At 40.8% G+C, this 18,770-nt stretch overlaps 1 protein-coding gene across 1 annotated transcript in view; it reads left to right on the forward strand.

The window, feature by feature from the left end:
- Nucleotides 1-18,095, forward strand: part of LOC104471985 (CTD small phosphatase-like protein) — a gene marked incomplete at its 3' end in the record, with an annotated part of 54,863 nt that extends 36,768 nt beyond the window's left edge. The window contains exons 2-3 of the mRNA XM_010087510.1: nt 11,117-11,271; nt 18,063-18,095. Of these exons, the coding sequence (XP_010085812.1) occupies nt 11,117-11,271; nt 18,063-18,095 (188 nt within the window). The remainder of the gene's footprint in view (nt 1-11,116; nt 11,272-18,062) is intronic.
- Nucleotides 18,096-18,770: the final 675 nt, after the last annotated feature.

The raw sequence follows: 18,770 nt of genomic DNA on the forward strand, positions 1-18,770 counted from the left end.
AGAAGAATTTCTTCTACATTTGGGTTTGGTGAACCGCTTATCTCATACTTTTCAAGTCAAAAAAAAAAAGAGTGCCAAAACCTGTCAACCTGTTTGCAGCGGGAGGCAGAAGAAAGCTCAGCTTCATATTTGCAGCCAAACCTCAGGTTGTGAACTTGGTCATTGAGGGAGGAAAAAAATCCCCAAACATCTATTTATTAAACTGACCAAACCTGATAATGAAATGAGCTGATCGTAGGTGTGGTGCTCAGCAGTATTCTTTAGGTTTGGGTCATGCTTTCACTTGGAAAGTGAATTGATGGGTGAAACACACGCAGCAGGTGGAGAGCTTACATAGCACACGGTGGAGCACAGAAAAGGGGCTTTTACAGCTCTTCAGTAACTTCATACTGATTTCATGGCATAACTTCTTCAGGAAGGTGGGGGCTGTGTGTGTGTCTGTGCCACGGGCGAGCGTACGTCTGTCCGTCTGCACATTCATACCGTGCGTAATTAGAAAACACGCTCTCCAAAAGCGCTTTTCTTTAGCTTGTTTTTATTCTTTTATATGAAGTTAGCTTTGGTTCAAAGGCTTTTGTTATACCAGCTTTGAATTAAATGAACGTTTGGGGAAACCCTTTCACCGCTTTGGTTGCGTGATGGCTTCGGATGCCCGCGCGGGGCTGCCCTGCCTCTGCTTTTCCTGTGTTCCAGCTGCTCGGCGTTCGGGAAGTTGGTCTTTTCTGCCTTTCCCACCATGGTACATGTAAGCACAGTCCAGAGCAGATCAGATACTGTACATACTTTTGCTCTATAAACACATGCTTGTTTACATTTGCTTCATTGCCATTTTGACTCTAATCCTCTCCCGATGCCAGAGGGTATCAGCCGTGACTAACCGGCTCTGAGATCCTGCCGTTTTGACCCTGTGTGCTGCTCATGTTTCCATTTGTTTGTTTCTCCTTTGCCTTCCCTCCCAAGTATTTAACAAATTATTATCAAATATCTTCCAGGATTTGGGAGGCCAGCCTGGGAGCAATTCAAAAGAGTTGAGATACAGGAACATATTTTCTGGTTACTAATTCTATTCGTTACTTTCCGGCTGAAGACAAGCTTCAGTGCAGAGTCGTTGTTCTTCGGAGCTGCACACAAAATAAAATGGAAATAAATCTGTTCCTTTTTTTTTTTTTTTTTCAAATAGATCTTTTTGCTCTACAAAATCCAGTTCTGATTGACTGTCGCAGCTCGATTGCAAGCTGCTACTAATATTTGGCAAAACCTTCTTAAAAATAAACCCTCCGACATATGTGCAATTACTGCTCACTTACAGCACCCTGCGGAAGCTCGGCGTTGCAGATTTTACATCTTTGAACTTCCAGGTCTTTGTTGATCCGGCTTCACAAAACCGTGACGTTAACACCAACATTGCAAATGCATCAAATTCTTTTTAGCAGCAGAAAAGACCGGTTTGGATTCATAGGCCACATCTGCTGGTGAACTTTGTGCAGTCTGCCTTTTTTTTTTTTTTATTTCCCCCCCCCTCTCTTTTACTAGAAGAAAGGTTTGTTTGTTGGCCGCTGGCTCGGGGCGGGACAGGAATGTAATGCATGCACAGACTGCGCAGTATTTCCTGTTCAACTGCCGCTCCAAACCTCGGCGCTGGGAAAATCTCCAGATCGAGCGGCTCGCTCCTTGCTCAAACAACGAAGAAATGCTGCAGCTTCTGAAATGCTTTGTGTTTATTACAAAAAATATAGTTTTTAAAAGAGAATCTCCATGGTGTGCTGCTGCTTTAAATGTATCTGATTCTCTGGACATTGCTTCTTTTTCTAATCTATTCAGTGGCCAAGATAAAACATTAAATTCACTGAAGCACTATAGGTACAGAGAGATGGCTCCATAAGGTCAATGTTTATTTTATAGGATGATACATCTCCATAATGTTGCCTGTGTAGTTCAGTTAGCTTCATTTTCCATCCAGTTAAAAATGGCAGTCATCTTTTGGTACCGGAGCTACTTTTGCGTTATTTGCTGTATTTTATTTTGTCCTTAAACTATTTTGAAACATCGCTTTTGCATTGTGTGAATTCTACTCCAGAAGTGAAACATTTTTTAAAATTTTTTTAGCAAAAGGAAAAAAATACTTTTAGTTTGATCACTTCTGCCAATGAACACTGAACTCCAGTGCTGCAGCCTTGCCTTGTGTGTAGCGTGAAAGTGAGATGAGGGGGTTTATTTATTTTGATTTATTTTTTTTATCTTTTTTTTTTTTTTAAAGTGGTTCTGATCCGTTTTACATGTGGCAGCTCTGTTCCCATTTCAGGCTGCCAGCTGATGGAAGAGTGACTGTGGGGTGTGGCTAGTTATTTATTTTACTTACCTCTTTTATTTGTTTTTTTAAAGCAAATGTTATGTTTTGAGAATTTCAATGCATAGGCTCCTCTGGAATGTATGAAATGCTGTGGCTCTTCTCAAAAAAAGCAAATTCTAGGAAAAGGTTCAACTGTGAGTGTATATGCATACATGCATAAAAAAAAATGTTGTATATCCTTGTAGCACCTTTTTTAGTGTGTTCAGCAGCTACTTAGCCCTGTCTGAAAAGGAAGACAGCATGCCCAGGTGAGCCTTGGCGACCAGGGCACCCCGTTGTGGGTCCTTGATGCCACGTGCTGGCGAGGGGGATGGATGCCAGGGCAGGACAGGTATGGAGCAGAGCTCGGGCTTTTCTCGAGCTCAGAGGAGCACCCAGGCAAGGCTGGAGGGGCACATTCAGCTCCTGTTTAAACACTGTCCGCATATTTTACGTAGAAAGCAAAGGTACAGCAGCTGTCTGGCTCATCTTGCTGGAAGAGTTAGCGGAGTGTCGCTGGAGGTGGACATGTAGCTTCTCTTTCATATTCTCACCCATATTCCGTCCCTGGCTGTTGCAGTGGCAAGCAATACAGGCACAAAAAAGAAGAAAGTTCCGAGCGTTAATTAGTTCCTTCCTGGATCACAAGGAGACCTACTTTTCAGTCCTTTTGGAGATACAGATCTACACGTGCTGCTTCTCCAAGTTGAAAGTGGTCTCAGTGTAGCCCTGTTCAACTTGTCAAGCACTGGAGCTGGAGAGGAGCCGGCCAAAATCTGCGCTATTTAAATTAAACTTGAAGGTATTTCACTCAGAACATAGTTCAGCGGGTTAATTAGGTTGTTAAAACAGTTTTTAACCCTTCAGCTTCATGATGAAATGTGGGTGTCCCTGAAGCAGTGGATCTGCCTTCAGTCTCTGAGCTGAATAAATGCGAGGAGTTGGGCTTTGACAGATCCGTGTCCTTTAACGTAGCGGTTCCTGGTAGCAACACTCCTGATTTTTTAAATTAACTGCCAGACAGCACGGGTGTTTAAATCATAGCTCCTATGAGATACAGAAGTTCTACCATCATATGTGTGTATGTCCAACCAAATCTCAGTGCAGATTGAAGTTTTATGGTTTGGGAATTTGCCTTGAGATCCATCAGGTTTATGTGATGTTTTGAGGCTTTTCATGGTTTCTTATCCCTCCTTGTCAGTTAAGAGGCTTCGTATCAGTTGCTGGTTTTGGCATTGAGCAGCTGTATCTCATGATGCACCGCAGCCTTGTAGAGAGAGACCAGTGCTGAGTTCTCAGTCGTGCGTTAAAAAAGCGACTTCAGAATTTCACCACTTCTGATCTTTAGAAAATGAGCATCCAACAGCAACGGCAGGTATTTAATTCACCCAGATTTGAGGACTAATAAATAATTTATGTAGGGCAAAAGAAGTTTTTTTTGCTTTAAGCTGCCACAACAAAAACATTTCCGAGGCTTTGGTTAGGTAGAGGTCTTTTTTCTTTGTGCAGCTTTCGCTGTCCCAATGATTTTTCTCCTTTTGTCCTAGGTACTGTGTGAAAGTATGTTTTTATAGGACTTCTGCAGGTATGGAAAGCAAACTGTTAGTGTTCTGATATCCACTAGATAACTTCTCTTTGAATGAGATAAGCTGTTCCTGTGTTACCATTTGATCTTAGCGTACAGGTGCAACTTCTGAGCGTGTTTTCCAAAACGTCGTGCAGTGGGTTAAGAAGAGTAACGTTCAGTTTTTCCTGAAATTCCTAAAAGTTCATAAATCATATTGACATTTTTTTCCAGATCAAAGTGCAATGACTTTAAACAGATTAAAATGAGATAAAGAAGAGATTGTCTCAAAAGTAAAAATAAGTTATTGGGTTATTTTTCCCCCATGTCCCTACCTGTCTGATGTATTTAAGCTTTTATCTCTTGGCCCCCAGCCATGCGATCAGCTCCATCCAGAGCAGGCTACTAATGCAGTGGATGGGAAAGGGTTTGGTGGGGAGGGGCAGCTAAATACTTTGGAAAGTTATTTTTTCTTCCACAAAACTAGTCTGGGATCCCTCCCTTCAAAGGAAATCATTTCAGTGGAAAAACCAAAACCTTAACTTTATTTAATTACATTTTTGGGAGGAGAGAGGTTGCCACCTTCGGTTGACATGAAGATAATTCTGGGCTATATCATGCTGAACATAAACAGAGTAATCTGCTTGGGTTATACGTGTATGAAGGTTAAACCAGTCGTGGGGAGTTGTTTCAGGTATGTGACAGCGCTGTTATTGCGATATTTTCTGCAAAGCTTACATGGAAGATTAAGCCTTTCAATGATAAGCTGCAAATGGCAATTAAAACCAAAGTTATGTGGGCATCACGTGCAGATTTGGCACCAAGTATTGTAAAAGAATATCTATCTTGGTCGATACATCACAAAAATAGGAGCTGTATAAGCAAAGTTCATGGTTTTCTGCTGCTTGACTGTTTCTAGCTTGAGTCATGTAGGATATAAATTTGATTTTTCTGATAAGATCAGATACAGTCTCTTAAGAAAATTGAGAAATTATGCATCTCTAATCACGTATAAATTTTGAAACTGCTTCCTTTTGAAGAAAGGCTTTGTTTAATACCGCCTGGTTCTGACTTGGGTCTTTCCATTGTGTGTTATAAACAAACTTGTTAGCGGAGAGCTCGCGCTACACAGATGTTCATCTTATTGCATTTAGCAAGTTAATCTGTAAGTGCATGGAAAGTCTCTTCATTACCCAGTTTATATTATTTGAGAGAACTGGCTATTGCATTCATTTAATTAGGAAAAAAATCCAGCGGTAATGAGCTCCTTCATGTGCTGCAGAGGGATGGGCTGGGCGAGGAGCCCTCCAGCCATCCCATGGTGGCTTCCTGGAGCAGCACAGGGTTTCTTGGGCGACGGCTGCACAACAAGCTTGTTTTTTCTTAATTTCACACAACTACAGCAAAATTTGATAGCTGCACAACAAGCTGGTTTTGTAATTTCACACAACTACAGCAAAATTTGATGGGAGAAGCCCTGAACGAAACTTTTTTAGAATGCAGTGCTTGAGGGAAAAGCTCTTTCTTTGCTGTGTGACTTGTGCTGCTGTTGGAACTGACCTGGTGCGAGAACAGCAGCACAAAGCTTCTGCCCCCAAAGGATCCTTTAAGCGAAAGGAGGTTTGAGAAGATGCTATAGATTATTTCTGTTCACATACTCTTGTATTAATTTCTGTAACATTTGTCTATAATGTTTGGGGTTTGTTGTGGGGTTTTTTTTCCTTTCTCTTTGTATAACCACTCGGTATGGTTGCGTATCTTCCATTTAAGTTTATGTGATGGCATAAAAACTTGCCTTTATCTTTCCTTGAACCCCTCCCCAGGCTCAGTAATGCTGTGGGTTCGTTGGGACTTGCTAGAAGACCTCGATAAGCGTGGTTCTGCAGACCACCTTTGATTTCCAGCAGCTTGCAGGCCATTTAAGAATTAACTGACACGCCAGCAGCAGGGTGGCACGCAGGTTAGGAGCGGTGAGGCTTGTCATTAGAAATAGTGCAGGAGAGCATCTGGAAATTATAGGTGAGACTTTGCACTTTCAAATCGGGGGAAATCTGGACCAGAGGGACTTCCCTTCTGGCAGCGAGAGCTGTGTTCCTGTTTCTGACCCTGTCTGCAAATAATCTTTCAGAAATTCAGCTAATTTGACAAAAGTGCTTCGCTGGAGGCTCTTGCAGACCTCCGTGAGATCCCTGGGGAAGAAGTTACACAGGGGTCTGTGCAGTCTGCTCTGCAGTGTGGTCTTAAGCTATAAGGAAAAGGGAGTAAGGAAATAAGGTGACAGAAATTGTAAGGGAAAGGAGTGTTATGTGTCTGCATGTATACGAAGGTGTGTGCGTATGTGTGCATCTGTATAGAGATTTAAAGCTTAACAGTGAAGAGGTGTAGAGAGGCAACGTGGTTTTGGATGTCTGGCCTCCTGCAGATTGAATTAAGTGTAGATACATATTAAATTTTTCTGCATGGGAAGAGATAATAATTCTTGACTTACATTCGCAGTGGTGCCTGAAATACCTGCTAATGAGGACATCTTGGTGTTATAAGAAGATCTTTTGAAAATCGTGTTAGCCCAATGCTCACTTGTTGTAAAATGCAAATAAGATGCGAGGAGTTCTTAGAAAAGTCAGAGAACAAAGGATTGTGTGGGTGTATAAACTCCTGGTGCTTTCCCCCTTCATCCTGGGTGTTGTGTGTGGTTCTGGTCCCCCTCCTCCTGCTCAAAAATACGCATTAGACACGGTACAAAGATAAGAAACAAGGAGGGTCAGAATTACGAAACAGTTGAGTTGTCTGAGCTGTGGACCTTCTTGCCGAGAGAAACTTTTGGCAAAGTTGGGGTAGGTTTGAAACATAATGGGACAAAGGCATGAAAGAGGAATTTGTTGGTATCTTTAGGTGAGGAAGTCCTTAAGGTGCAGTTGCAGCATGCCTGGGATGGTGTTAAGGGACAGCATCACTCCAGTCTTGCATTGTTCCTTCAAGTTTTCTGCAGCTATCTGCTGGTTAGAGTCTTCTCTGCTTTCACAGATAACGTGCTCTTGTATTTTGAAGTTGCTTTGCCTGGGCTTTTTTGGTACGCAGGGTCGAAGTGTTTGGTATGCAGTGCTTAAGATTGGAAAAGGTCACCTAGAGTTGTCTTCAGCGTTCAGTGGTGATAAGGGTGATGAGTCTAGTACGTCTGCCGATGCCACAGGAAATCAGTTCCAGAAATCAAGGTTGTAACTCCCAAAAGATGGAAAGAAAAAACAGAAAAACTCCTAATTTCCATATGCTGGATGCTGCTCAGACTTGGAGTTACCATTCCGGTATCATTACTGCCTGGCCTTACCTGTAGGCTTTTAAGGAACACCAGGTTTTGTCCTCTGCAGTTTTTTTTCTCTTTAAAACCTGCAGGCATCCAGAATACCTAAATTTATGGTAATGACTCAATACTTTTTTTTACACCTTTAGAGTTTTAGTTGTTTCCTCAGTGCTTCAAGAAATACAAATCTAGCAAACAGCACACGTATTGCGTTTGGTGTGGTGTAACACAGGAAGGAGAAACTATTTTCTGTGATGCACAACACTGTCACAGTTGTTCAGAATGGGATGTGATGCAGGTCTGTTCTATGTACGCAATATCTGCATGGCTCGTAAAGCCCCTTGAGAGCTTCTGTCCCTTACTGCGTCCAAAATTGTAATTTATTCAGTCGTGATGCAGATCTGTTCTATGTACGCAATATCTGCGTGTGTTAATGCAGCATGGCTCGTAAAGCCCCTTGAGAGCTTCTGTCCCTTACTGCGTCCAAAATTGTAATTTATTCAGTCACAGTAGAGCCTCTATAACATATTATTAAAAAAAACCAACTGATATCTTTAAAATAATATCTGAATTAGTGGAAGGACCTATTTGAAACACCACTGTATCACTAATGGCAAAATTGCCAAGATGAAAGCAGCATAAAGGATTATTTTTCCCAGAACAAATATTTCACTGAGCGAAAGTGAATGGCCATTTAAAATGTATAATTTGATCAAGGAAAACGAGTATTCTTAAATGATTTGAACAAATCAGTAGCTTTTGTCTGAGATTTTTGAACGTTTATTCAGCCTATTGACTCTGTTCACTGACTCTCTCTGTACTCCACATAGAAAAGACACAAATGTTGGTTCCTAAATGGTGGTGCTGTTCCTGTTGATCTGTGTGCAGCTGGGGCTGTAAGATAGGAATTTAAAAACACTGCTGTAATTCATACCTGATGGAAAGACGTGCTCCGAACAGCAGCCTGAGAGCAGCAAGACGCGAACAGACCGAAGGAAGCACTAGAGATGAGGAGTCCCAGCATCTCTTGGCCACGCGCGTCTCTATAAAGCCGTAGCCATCGGAGCCTCTGCAGCACCCCTGCTTGCACCCACCTCTGCTAGATGCTGTAGTTGTCACTTGGCAGAATTCCTCTTGAAACTCTGAGGCTTCATCCTGCAACCTGTTGATATTGCTCTTTGCGTGCCCAGACCATCCATGGTCTCTGATCTTTAGCGTTAGGAGGTTTGGGGATGAACATGATGTGGTTTAGGTAAATTTTTCCCCCACATGCTGTTTGTATCCGATAACCTCCCGAAGACTAAGCTCACAAGTACTCTGTAACATTTCTCACTTTTGGTAGTTAGTTTTTCTTGCTTAACACAGGCTTTTTATTAACTTTATAGAAATGGATCCTGCCTTGAAGACCTACCTCAATCCAGCCTAGAATATAAACTGGGCTTGATTCTAAAATGCAATCTTGGCTTTGGGAGGAGTATTTTATGCATAAAAATTGTTTGCAGAATGAAGTTTAACATTCTTGTACCTTAGAAACTCCAGAGAAGACAAAAGCTTATGATCAATACTGTGTAAGAGCATTTCTATTTTAACCGTTCAGATGTGATTATTTGCTGTCGTATTTTTAAGTAGAGGCTGAAAACCAAGTAGAAATTATTAGGAAGGTTTCTGTGGCACCAGCTGTAGGGAGCAGGACACTCAGCATTGTGCTTCCTGCTCTAATTTCAGCATATTTCAACATTTAGGGTCAGAAAGGGGTTCTCCTTGTCTGGGTAATACTGTAACAAACTTGTTTGTGCTTGTGATAGAAGTTTGAAAAAGTCCTTCATAGCTGCCCGGGCATCCTTTGGGGATTTCTGAAGGCGTGTTTCTGCAAATCTGTTGCAAATAGAAGGTGACATTTTGAGAATGAGCCCTTTACTGTAACATATACCACCCATGGGTAGGGGTTTGCATATGTTTTCTGTTTCACTGGAGTACTGAAAAGCAGTATTTAGATGGGTTTCAGTTTACAAGTGTCTTTAAAGTCTATAAAACCCATTTAGGTTTTGATACCATAACATTTTCCTCTTAGTGGCAATTAGTAACTGAAGCTGAGCATTGCTCACTCCCTCAAGGCAGGAAAATATTTGAGGAAATGTGGAGATCTACGCTATATGGAGAACAGAAAATTACTCCTGGACCTGCTGGACACCTTGGAAGTGGAGAGGGGAGAAAATAGTGATGTCTAGCTTATGCTAACTCTACAAAAAAAGATGATTTTGTTTCTGTTTTCAGAGAGTTCTTGAAAGATCACTCAAAATCTGCACCATGAGGCTTTCTTATCAAAGCACACCCATGCACCTACACACTCTTGACTTCCTTCACTATTCCAGGGGAGATTTGTTCCACTTCATACACAGCTCCTCTTTCACTGAAATTTTCTTTAAATATTAATAATTATTTGTGTTTCTGTTTCAAATTGCCTTGGTGGCACTTGATGTATTTGTCATATCAGGAGGAAGGTCTGTGTATGTGGCAGTTCCCTAATAACTGGAGAAAGAAGGGAAGATGGAAATTATATATTGATGTGTGTAAGGGCACTTACTAAGAATTTCACTTACCCTCTAACTTGGGGGTGGAGGAGGTGTTTTGTTGCTTCTAATGCAGAATGTAAATAAACTGTAGAGTGTGTAGATCACTATTTATCTGCTTGGTGCTACAACTTTCATAGCATCCTTTTTTTTTTTCAGTGTAATCCGCCTTTTGAATTTTCGTACTTTAAGATGTGCTGCTGCATAGCTGTGGGAAAAAAAAAAAAAAAAAAAAGGATGATAACTTGTTGGGGCTTGTTTGCATAAATTTGAAATGAAATCATTAGTTGACTCTGGAAAAAAAAGCCGTTAATCTCTGTAGTCTAAGATATTCCTCTGCTTAATGGGGAGGGGGGGTTGGTCCTGGCCAAGGTAAGGCAGCACCGCAGAGGGGAGTGCCTGTCTCTCCTTGTGTGACAATACGATGTTAAAAGTTGGGTATTGACAGCATTCGGTACCATATGTTGCAGTGGTGCAGATAAACATCAAAGAAAAAGGGCCGCGTGAAAGGCGCGAGAGAAGAGGGTGCACCTGCCTGTCCCTGCCCTGGGAGGGTGCTAAATCTGCCGGGTATTGCACTCCGACGTAGGAAACAAATACTCCTAGCTAACAATAGATCATTAAAATATTTGGTGATCAAATAGAGTATTACTTAAAATATTCTAAAGTTTTTTCCAACTATATTATTTTATTTTATTTTTGTGTGTGTTCAAGGTCTGCTTGTCAAGAGTTTGACTCTTAGGGAGATCACTAGATGCCTTATGTGCATTTCTTTTCTGCAGACTGTTGCTTTTTATCTACAGTTTTTAGTCTTTAAAAATGCTACACTTGCTTTCATTGACCTGTATGTAATTTTTTACCAGTTTGGGTTTTTTATCCTGGTAGACCAATAAGCAAAGGACGACTGGGATTCCTGGTTATCTAATAACACCCTCTCCAGCCTTGTTCCCGCAGCCGGTGCTGCAGCTCCCAGTACTGCCTCTGCGTTGTGTCTCGTGTCCTCCGGCAATGCTGTCAGTTCCAGAGGAAACTCAGCAGCATCTCGGAGCTTTTCCTGATCCTTGCAGGAGTTTAAATGTCCCACGTACAGTCATTTGTTTGGCTAGAAAATATGCCTGGGCATTGGCAGGCATTTATTGCGCCTCTTCTGTTTCAGATCAGCCCACAGAGATATTTTAGCAGCGAGTTATTTCATGTCATTTACAGTCTCTGCTCTGGATATTTCTAGGAAACCTTTCAAAATAGTGTCTCAGTATGACAAGACCTTTGATTGTGCTCAATTCATTGTGTGTCTGGAAAGCTAGGTCTGTGCTGCATGAATTTATTTCTCTGCTGTTGTTTTTTTTGTTTCCTAGTGTCCCAATGTAATATCAGCTTGAAGAAGCAGAGGAGTCGAAGTATCTTTAGCACCTTATTCTGCTGCTTTCGTGACTACAATGTCGAACCACCATCTACCAATAGCACCAGTGCTCTTCCGCCCTTGGTGGAGGAGAATGGAGGACTTCAGAAGGTCAGGCTTTTACTTTACTTTGCTGTCATACAGGTCTCCTGTAACCAAAGTTGAACTCTGTGCTTCTTAAAGTTTGTCTTAAATGTTTCTCTCATGGGGAACATGTTATGAGTTACAGAAAAAATTACTATTTTATGGTGAATTGCAAATATTAGCTGTTCAGCTGTGATTTAAAACTGACTTGTCTGTGAAGGGTGTTGGCACTATACATTTTTTTAAGGAAACAACATTTAAAACCCCAGAAGACACTAAAAACGTGGACTTCTCATAATACTTCACATACCGAGTTGTCTCTAGCTTTGGTTCTCTTTCCCAGCCACAGGAAGGTTAAAGGGTGTCCACTGGAGCGTAGTGGAACCACTTTGAATGTCAGTTGAAAGGGTTTCCAGTGACATAAGAACAGTTCAAAAGCGGGCAGAACCATAATTGGACGTTTTTTTCTAACCAATTCACCTGTATTTAATGGACACTCTGTCCAGAGGTATCAGCTTTGGCCATTTTTTCAGGTTCTTTAGTTCACCTAACAAGTCAAATTAATAAATATAAACTTTTAGCACTTGTAAGAGCAGCACGTTACTTTTGTTGAGTTCTAGTTACTGTATTGCTTTGTCATATTAATAAAATCCCAACACAATTTTATATGTTCTTTTAAAATCCAGTAACACTGAGAGGATTTGCATTATGCTCCTGAAGAATTTCAGTTCAATATAGCAAACCCGGGAATACCATTTTTTCCATACCGTGTTGTTTTTCAGCACTCTGAACACTCCACTAGTGCTGCACTCTGAATTGAAACACCATTCCCATCCCGTTTTTCCAGGACTTTAAAGGATTGCAAGTGTAGGTGTCTCCATGATGGGGAGTAACAGCAGAAGTTGAGACATCTCTATCTTTTCAACCTTCTGCTCTTCACACTAATTCTTCATATTCGATGCAGCTGAATTCTTACCTACCTTGTCCAGTCCATTTTGTTTTGTTTTGGATTTTGCTGGTTATGTTTGAATTCTGAAAAGCTCAGGAGAAAGAGCATAGGAACTGTGTGGAGGAAGAGAGAAAAGGGAAATAAAGTGACTGAGCTGAAGAACACGGAGGGGGGATAAAGGCTGAACGGCAATAGTTGATGCTGAGGCTGCTCACGCAGAGGTACAGTACACTGAAAATTCCTCTGCCAAGAGGAGGAATTGTGTGTGTCTTTTCAGATGGCTTTGCTAGCCAACGTACAGTTTGACTGAAATGAGGGAAATCTAGCCTGGATATGCTGAAGGGAAAGCTGAGTAGTGTGCAGCGTGTATGTACGTGTTCACCTGAGAAACAAAAGGAATGGGACACTAGTGAAATTTCCCTTTCTGCTATGCTAGGGAAGAGAAAGGAGGCAGAAGTGAGGCTAAAGTAAAAGTACAGCTGAGAGAAAATGGGAGTTCGTTAGAGTAAAAGAGTCCAAGGAATATGTGTACAGGTCTTCGTAGAAGAAATCAAGTATAGCTGAGCTTTTGGGTAGCTCTTAAGTGAGTTCAAATAAGTCTGTGACATTTCTATTTTAAATGCAGTATTGAAGAGCAGTAAGTGTTGTGTGTGTTTTTATATGCTGTTTTTATTTTGGGTGCTAACATGGTTAGTGTAAGTAGGAAATTCTTGTAAAGAAAGAGAAACGGCATTGAAGACCTGGATACGTTGGAATATCATCACACAGTCAGGCTGGTGCTTTTCCCAGGAGAGCTGTGTTTTAGAACCGAGTTGCACTGAGCATCTTGTCTAGATTCAGAGCTGATAAGTGAGTACATGCAACCCTGGGCCTCAGTTTCTAAATTGGTGAAATGAAATGTCCCGGAATGACAAAATTACCTGTTTTAGGAAAGAAAAGAAAGCCTGACAACACACTGCTTTGAACTCCTCTGCTGTGTAAGGCTCTTGTTGCAGCAGTTTGCCTGCCAGGTTAAGAATAGTTTCACTTCTGTTGAGCTGCTATTCCAGGGGTCACTTACTGTCACTCTTGTGTGTTGTATTATTTATTTGTCACAACACAGTTGACCTCTGACCATGGCCCAGTAAGTTCACATGTTGTGACCCTTTCCTTCAAAAATAGAAAAAGCAAATTGCACAATAATGTTAAATAGTTACTCTTAGAAACCAGTATAAAATGGCTGGGATGTACTTTCCTTCTGTCTTTACTGTTCAGTAGAGTTGTTACTTGAAACGTGGTGATAAAGACTTCAGAGGAAGGAAGGGAACAGAGAAAGCTTCTGCTGGTTTCACAGGGATTCGGCGTTTGTTCCATCTTGCTTCTGGCATATTCTTGATGTCACAAGCTAACTTCCTTCTAATTAGGAGTCTTGATTCTTGAAATGCTAACCTCTTGTCAGGGAGGGAAAGCAGGGAAGAGTATTTTATGAAGAAATTGAAAACACAGCTCTGAAATTTTGTTCAGAGTAATTGCATTGTGCTGTATAATTTTTATTGCTGTTATTATTTTGCTGCATTAAAAAAAAACTTAAATCAGTGCTTCAGATGAAATCAGTGCTTCATTTAATATTTTAGCAAATGATGTGGCTTGATTATGCTTGGCAAGTCGAGTGTCGTGTCACTGCTTCGTAGGAATGGAAGAAACGCCAAACTGAGCATGGTTTTGAATAAACAGGGGCTTTCAGCACTGACTTGTGTTCCATTAGGGGAGGAAAAAAAGCCCAAAAACTTCTTTAAAGTATTGAGTTCACTTTTAAGCCTTCTACTCACAGAGCAGCTGCTTGTCCAAGTGTGACTCTAATACTGGTAATGAATGGTCCATTCTGTCTCTAAAGTTTCGATACAACACTTTTCAATAATAACTTGTATTTACTGGAACTATTCTATTTGTTTTTCTTAAAATACCACAGCTTTTTAGTACAGCACAAAGATGTATTCCAAGATGTAATATCTGTTACAGTGGGTATATCATCAGCCTTTCTGCAGCTTGGATGCCGAGCCAGATGTGTCATTGGGAGCACACAATGTTCAGCCTCATGAAATCCTTGCTCATTTTTTCCTGCCTCCTCAGCAGCAGGCAGCTCACCAAGACCTTCCAGCCAGTTTTGCTTTTTTTTTTTTTTTTTTTTGGTAGGGGCCAGAGTGTTGGGAGAGGGAACTGTTTTTTGTTTTCTTCTGAATAAATTCGAATCTCAATTTCTGTTCTTCAGTTAGCAACTTGACTCAATTTGTGTATTTTCTGGGCATGCTTCTGGGTGTAAGGGCTTTTTTCTGAATAAGTTTTTTATCTGATTTTTGAAAGGTTTGCAGATATACATTTTATCTGCAGGCTTCGAGGAGCTATCTGGAGAGAGAAAGGTGAGAAAAGCTAGTTGCAAACTGACTTGCTCTTCCTTTCGCCTTCAGTCGAGGTGGGCTGAGGGAGTTCTAACAAGTCGATCGGCACTTTGCTGTTTCACTTCCAACCTATTTCCACTAGAGTCATCTCTGCTTGTGTTTCACAGTTAGATACGAGTCAGGCAGATGGCTCATGTTCAACAAGATGAAGCATGGATGAGAAAAAGCTTTTTTACATTTGTTGGATTAGAGGAGAAGGTCTAAATCCACACTCAACAGGGAAGAAGACAGAATTAGAAGAAGGTTTATTCTGGTGGCAGCAGCTGTCCCCACTGCTTTCCCTGTAACAGGAATGAAGCTGGAAAGGTCAGGTCCTTGAATTTCCACCTCACCCATCTGAACCACTGCAAAAGTGAGGTCTCCTCATGCTCACTGCTTTTTGCTCCATGGTGCTGTCTTCTCCAAAGTGATACTGGAAAGCTCTTTTGATGACCTATTGTCATGTCTCCCAACACTCTTGTCTGCTTCAGGGATCTCTAACACAGTGCAGGAAGAAGGATCTTCGCTATCCCACGTGAATATAGTTCACTGGACTGAGAAGAACAGAGCTTCTAGGGAGCACGTTCTTGAGGCCAGGAGTAGTATCTCCTTCATGCAAGAGACCTAGAGGAGCAATGTGAGCATGGGCTCTTTAGGGAGACTATTAATGGCATGCTTTCCAAACAGAAATGGAAACCAGTCTCACTCCCCAGTGTTGGAGGAAGATAAGTGGCAATCACGTCAATAGTAGAACTCTTTCTCCTGCTTAACCTTTGCTGATCAGAGCAAAACAGTTCCTAGTGGTTGTTTCTGTTGGTCACCATCAGCACACAGTATGGTAGGTCTATTTAGAAAACAAAAAAACCCTCTGAACAGCTCTGTTTGGTTCCTCAGTCTCTGCCTACTCATTCTGACCTCCTTTGCCTCCCCAAAAAGTCTTCTATATTAAGAGACAAAGCTCAATAGTCCAATAGTTACTATTTTATTGTTTTTGAAGAACCTGCCATGGTCTGGTATAAGCTTTGTGCTAAAGAAGTGAATGTGATAAGTGTCTTCTTTTGATCAGCTTCTTCTCTAAAGGGGGAATTCTTTAAAATGAAACAGCTCCTTATCTTGGAATAGAGACTGTTCTCAAAAAAGCAAAACACTGTGGTCTGTCACGTGGTGCTCATTGATCCTGTACCCAACCATAGACAGACAGCGGTAACAAACAGACGTGGTACTGGAAATGTGTCTCTCAAACTGAAATTACATGGTTAAGGGAAAAGGTAGGATTTGTCGTTTGATCTGTATATATTGTGCCATGAAAAAAAAAAAAAAAAAATTTAAATGGCTGAGCAAATCAGTTCCTGGGTTATCTTAGTGATACAATGGGGAAATTTTGGCATTCTAGGAACAGCTTTGTCCTGTTACCAGCATCAGGAGCTTGTGGAAAGGCTTCAACAAATGCAGTCATCTGTCATCTATTTCAAACGATAGCGTTATGACCTACTTCCCTTCCTGTTCCAAGGCATCAGGAAATGAGGCAGGACACTTGTAAAAAGTTTCCCATAGCAGCCTTGTTTTTAAAAAGCATTTGCCTGCTCGTGAACACTTGTTGGCAGATTCTTGCATTTATTTTTCTGCTTGTTTTTCCAGTTGTCATCATTACCATTTTGATTTTTGCATACATACTTTTTAGGGTTCCTCTTAGGAAATCCACTTGTTTTCCTTGTTTTTTGATTTAAGAAATTCTGCAAGAAAAATGAAACGAGCAGTAAGGCAGGTCCTTTAGTAACGTATTTTCTGGATTCCCGTGCAAGTCAGCCTTAACAGTAATACCATGAGATACAGCTCTTGCTTCAAGAGGTTGCCAAAACAGAAAGCAAGTTATGCTGCGGTGAGTGCCTCTGGAAGTTTGTGGGAAAAGCTGATGTGATACACAGCTATATTTGTGTCCACAAGTAAGATAGTCTTGTACCATAACTGTGGCTGTGGATATTGCTCTACCTCTCTTGTTTTCATCTGTTGACAGAAGAGGAGCTCCAGTTGTATTTTATTCTCTCTACCAGTGAATGCAAAAAATATCTTTAAAAACAAAACTGAACATGGTTTCGCAATCTGTGTTCTGCCTGCGTAACTATATCCTTGATAACAACGTGATCACAGGCCAGCTAATCCAACTGGCACCTGCTCAAGTTCACTCCTTTCTCAAATGGCCCATGAACTTCAGGTGGTGTTCTGCTAACAGGACTTTAATGTGCTGTATTATATGTTTGTTTTTTTTTTTTTTCTTCCTGCCATTACCTTGAGGAAAATTGGAATTCTTACCAGGTTTTTGGTTTGTTTGTTTTGGTAGAAATCAGGTACTTTTTTAATGAAGCTTATTTCTTGGTAGTTCGTGGTAGTTGCTGTTCTCTAGCTGCTTCATCAGCTGCTCTGGATTTTGATCAAACTTGAGTAAAAATCTCTGCTGTTGTAGCAATAAGAAAAGAGGATGCTAAAAATAATACTGCATTACTTTTGTTTGTCAGTGATATGTCAACACCATGTTAGACTCCAAAACAAGCGAGCACAAGGCTTTCTCAGCTGGAAGAGGATGTTCTGATGTTGGAATCAGCTCTTTCAACAGATAGTCAATCTGCTGGTAGTCAGAGCCTGTGTTGTCCAAGTAATTAAAGAATAAAATCATCTGTCTAAGCAACATCTGTGCTAGAAGGGTCACCTTCCTCTTTTATGTGCTGTGCCCACCAGAAAACGAATGCTTCTTTTTGAAAGATTAGAAAATACGGTTCCTACTTCCCAAAAATCTGGTACATATTTGAGTTGGTGACCCTGAGAGCAGCCTTTCTCCATTTGGAAGCTGTCTTTGTCTTCATATGTCAGGTCCCAGGATGAGAAGAAAAGGTCAAGTTGGCCAAGACTGTCTTGCCTTCTCCCAAGTACAACACAAAAGGGAGACCATGGGAAGAATGCTGCTGTTGTTTCCTCTTTCTTGGGTGCATTGGTTTATCGTCATCGTGTCCTTCTTGGACATTTTTCTGTTGCCCTGGTTTTTCTGAGGCTGTTGTCTCAAGGGAAGTTAACTTCAAGGAGTGGGCTTCTGCCCTGCTACCGAGGTCTGGCTGAGCCTCTTGTTGCTGCAGTGACAACCAACAAATATACCCATTAGTAGAAAAAGTTACAGTAAATACAGGTACTTTCTTATTATCATTTCTTATTAATCATAGCATGGGTTTTACCAGTCCAGTCTCCTAAAAATCATAAATGCCAATATACTAACAGATCATTTCAGCGACTAAAATGCAAGAACCTGTTTGGTTTCTTTTCTTGTTTTTTTTTTTTTACCCTGGTTTCTTGAATATTTTGAACTTTTGGTTTAAAATGTTTGAGTGCTACATTTACTGCTTCAGACCTTTGTTCTACCCTTTAAAAACCATTACCCTTACAGTGATTTTTTTTTTCTTTTTCCCCAGGGTGACCAGATGCAGGTCATGCCTATACCAAGTGTATGTATTTTTATCCCTTTTTCTTTTCATAATTTTCATAACTTTTGCTTTGATTCATCTTATGTTGCCGTCTAACAGGTCTGTTTTGTGTTGCATGTTAACAAAAGGATTTTATGTTCTGTCTGCAATGTTGTATACTCAGAGATGAATTGAACTGCACGTGTTGTACGGGGACTGAAAGAAGAGTTTGGGTTTTATATGGTTTTCATCTTGCATCTCAGTTAAATTAATTTCTAAATTTTTATCATTTTGCAAATGTGTGTAGTAGTCTGAAAGCTGAAGTTACTTTAATAGAGACAACACTCATCATCACTATGTGAGACACAGTTACAGAACCTTTTCCTCTAATTTTTCCTTGTATTCCAGTTGAAAAGAAGGGTTAGAAACTCCAAAATTTGTTTGAAACAAGCCACTTAAGGAAAACAAAGAGTACACTGACCGTAGCCGCATTACTGCGCTCATTTGAGATGATGCTCTCAGTGTCAGCTGCTGTTTTATGGGCCTTAATATTTCTGCTTATCTTCCCTGGATTAAACTTGGAATGCTGTTTGGCATCTGAATTATTTTTCAAAACTAAATAAAAGGAAGGGGAAAAAAAAAACCAATTCTTCAAACTGAAGCTTTTAATTAGGTTTAACCTTTTTTGGTCAAAAAGCTGCTCTTCTTTAATTTGCT

Source organism: Pterocles gutturalis, unplaced genomic scaffold, assembly GCF_000699245.1.
Source record: "Pterocles gutturalis isolate BGI_N339 unplaced genomic scaffold, ASM69924v1 scaffold14151, whole genome shotgun sequence".
NCBI classification, from domain to species: Eukaryota; Metazoa; Chordata; class Aves; order Pterocliformes; family Pteroclidae; genus Pterocles; species Pterocles gutturalis.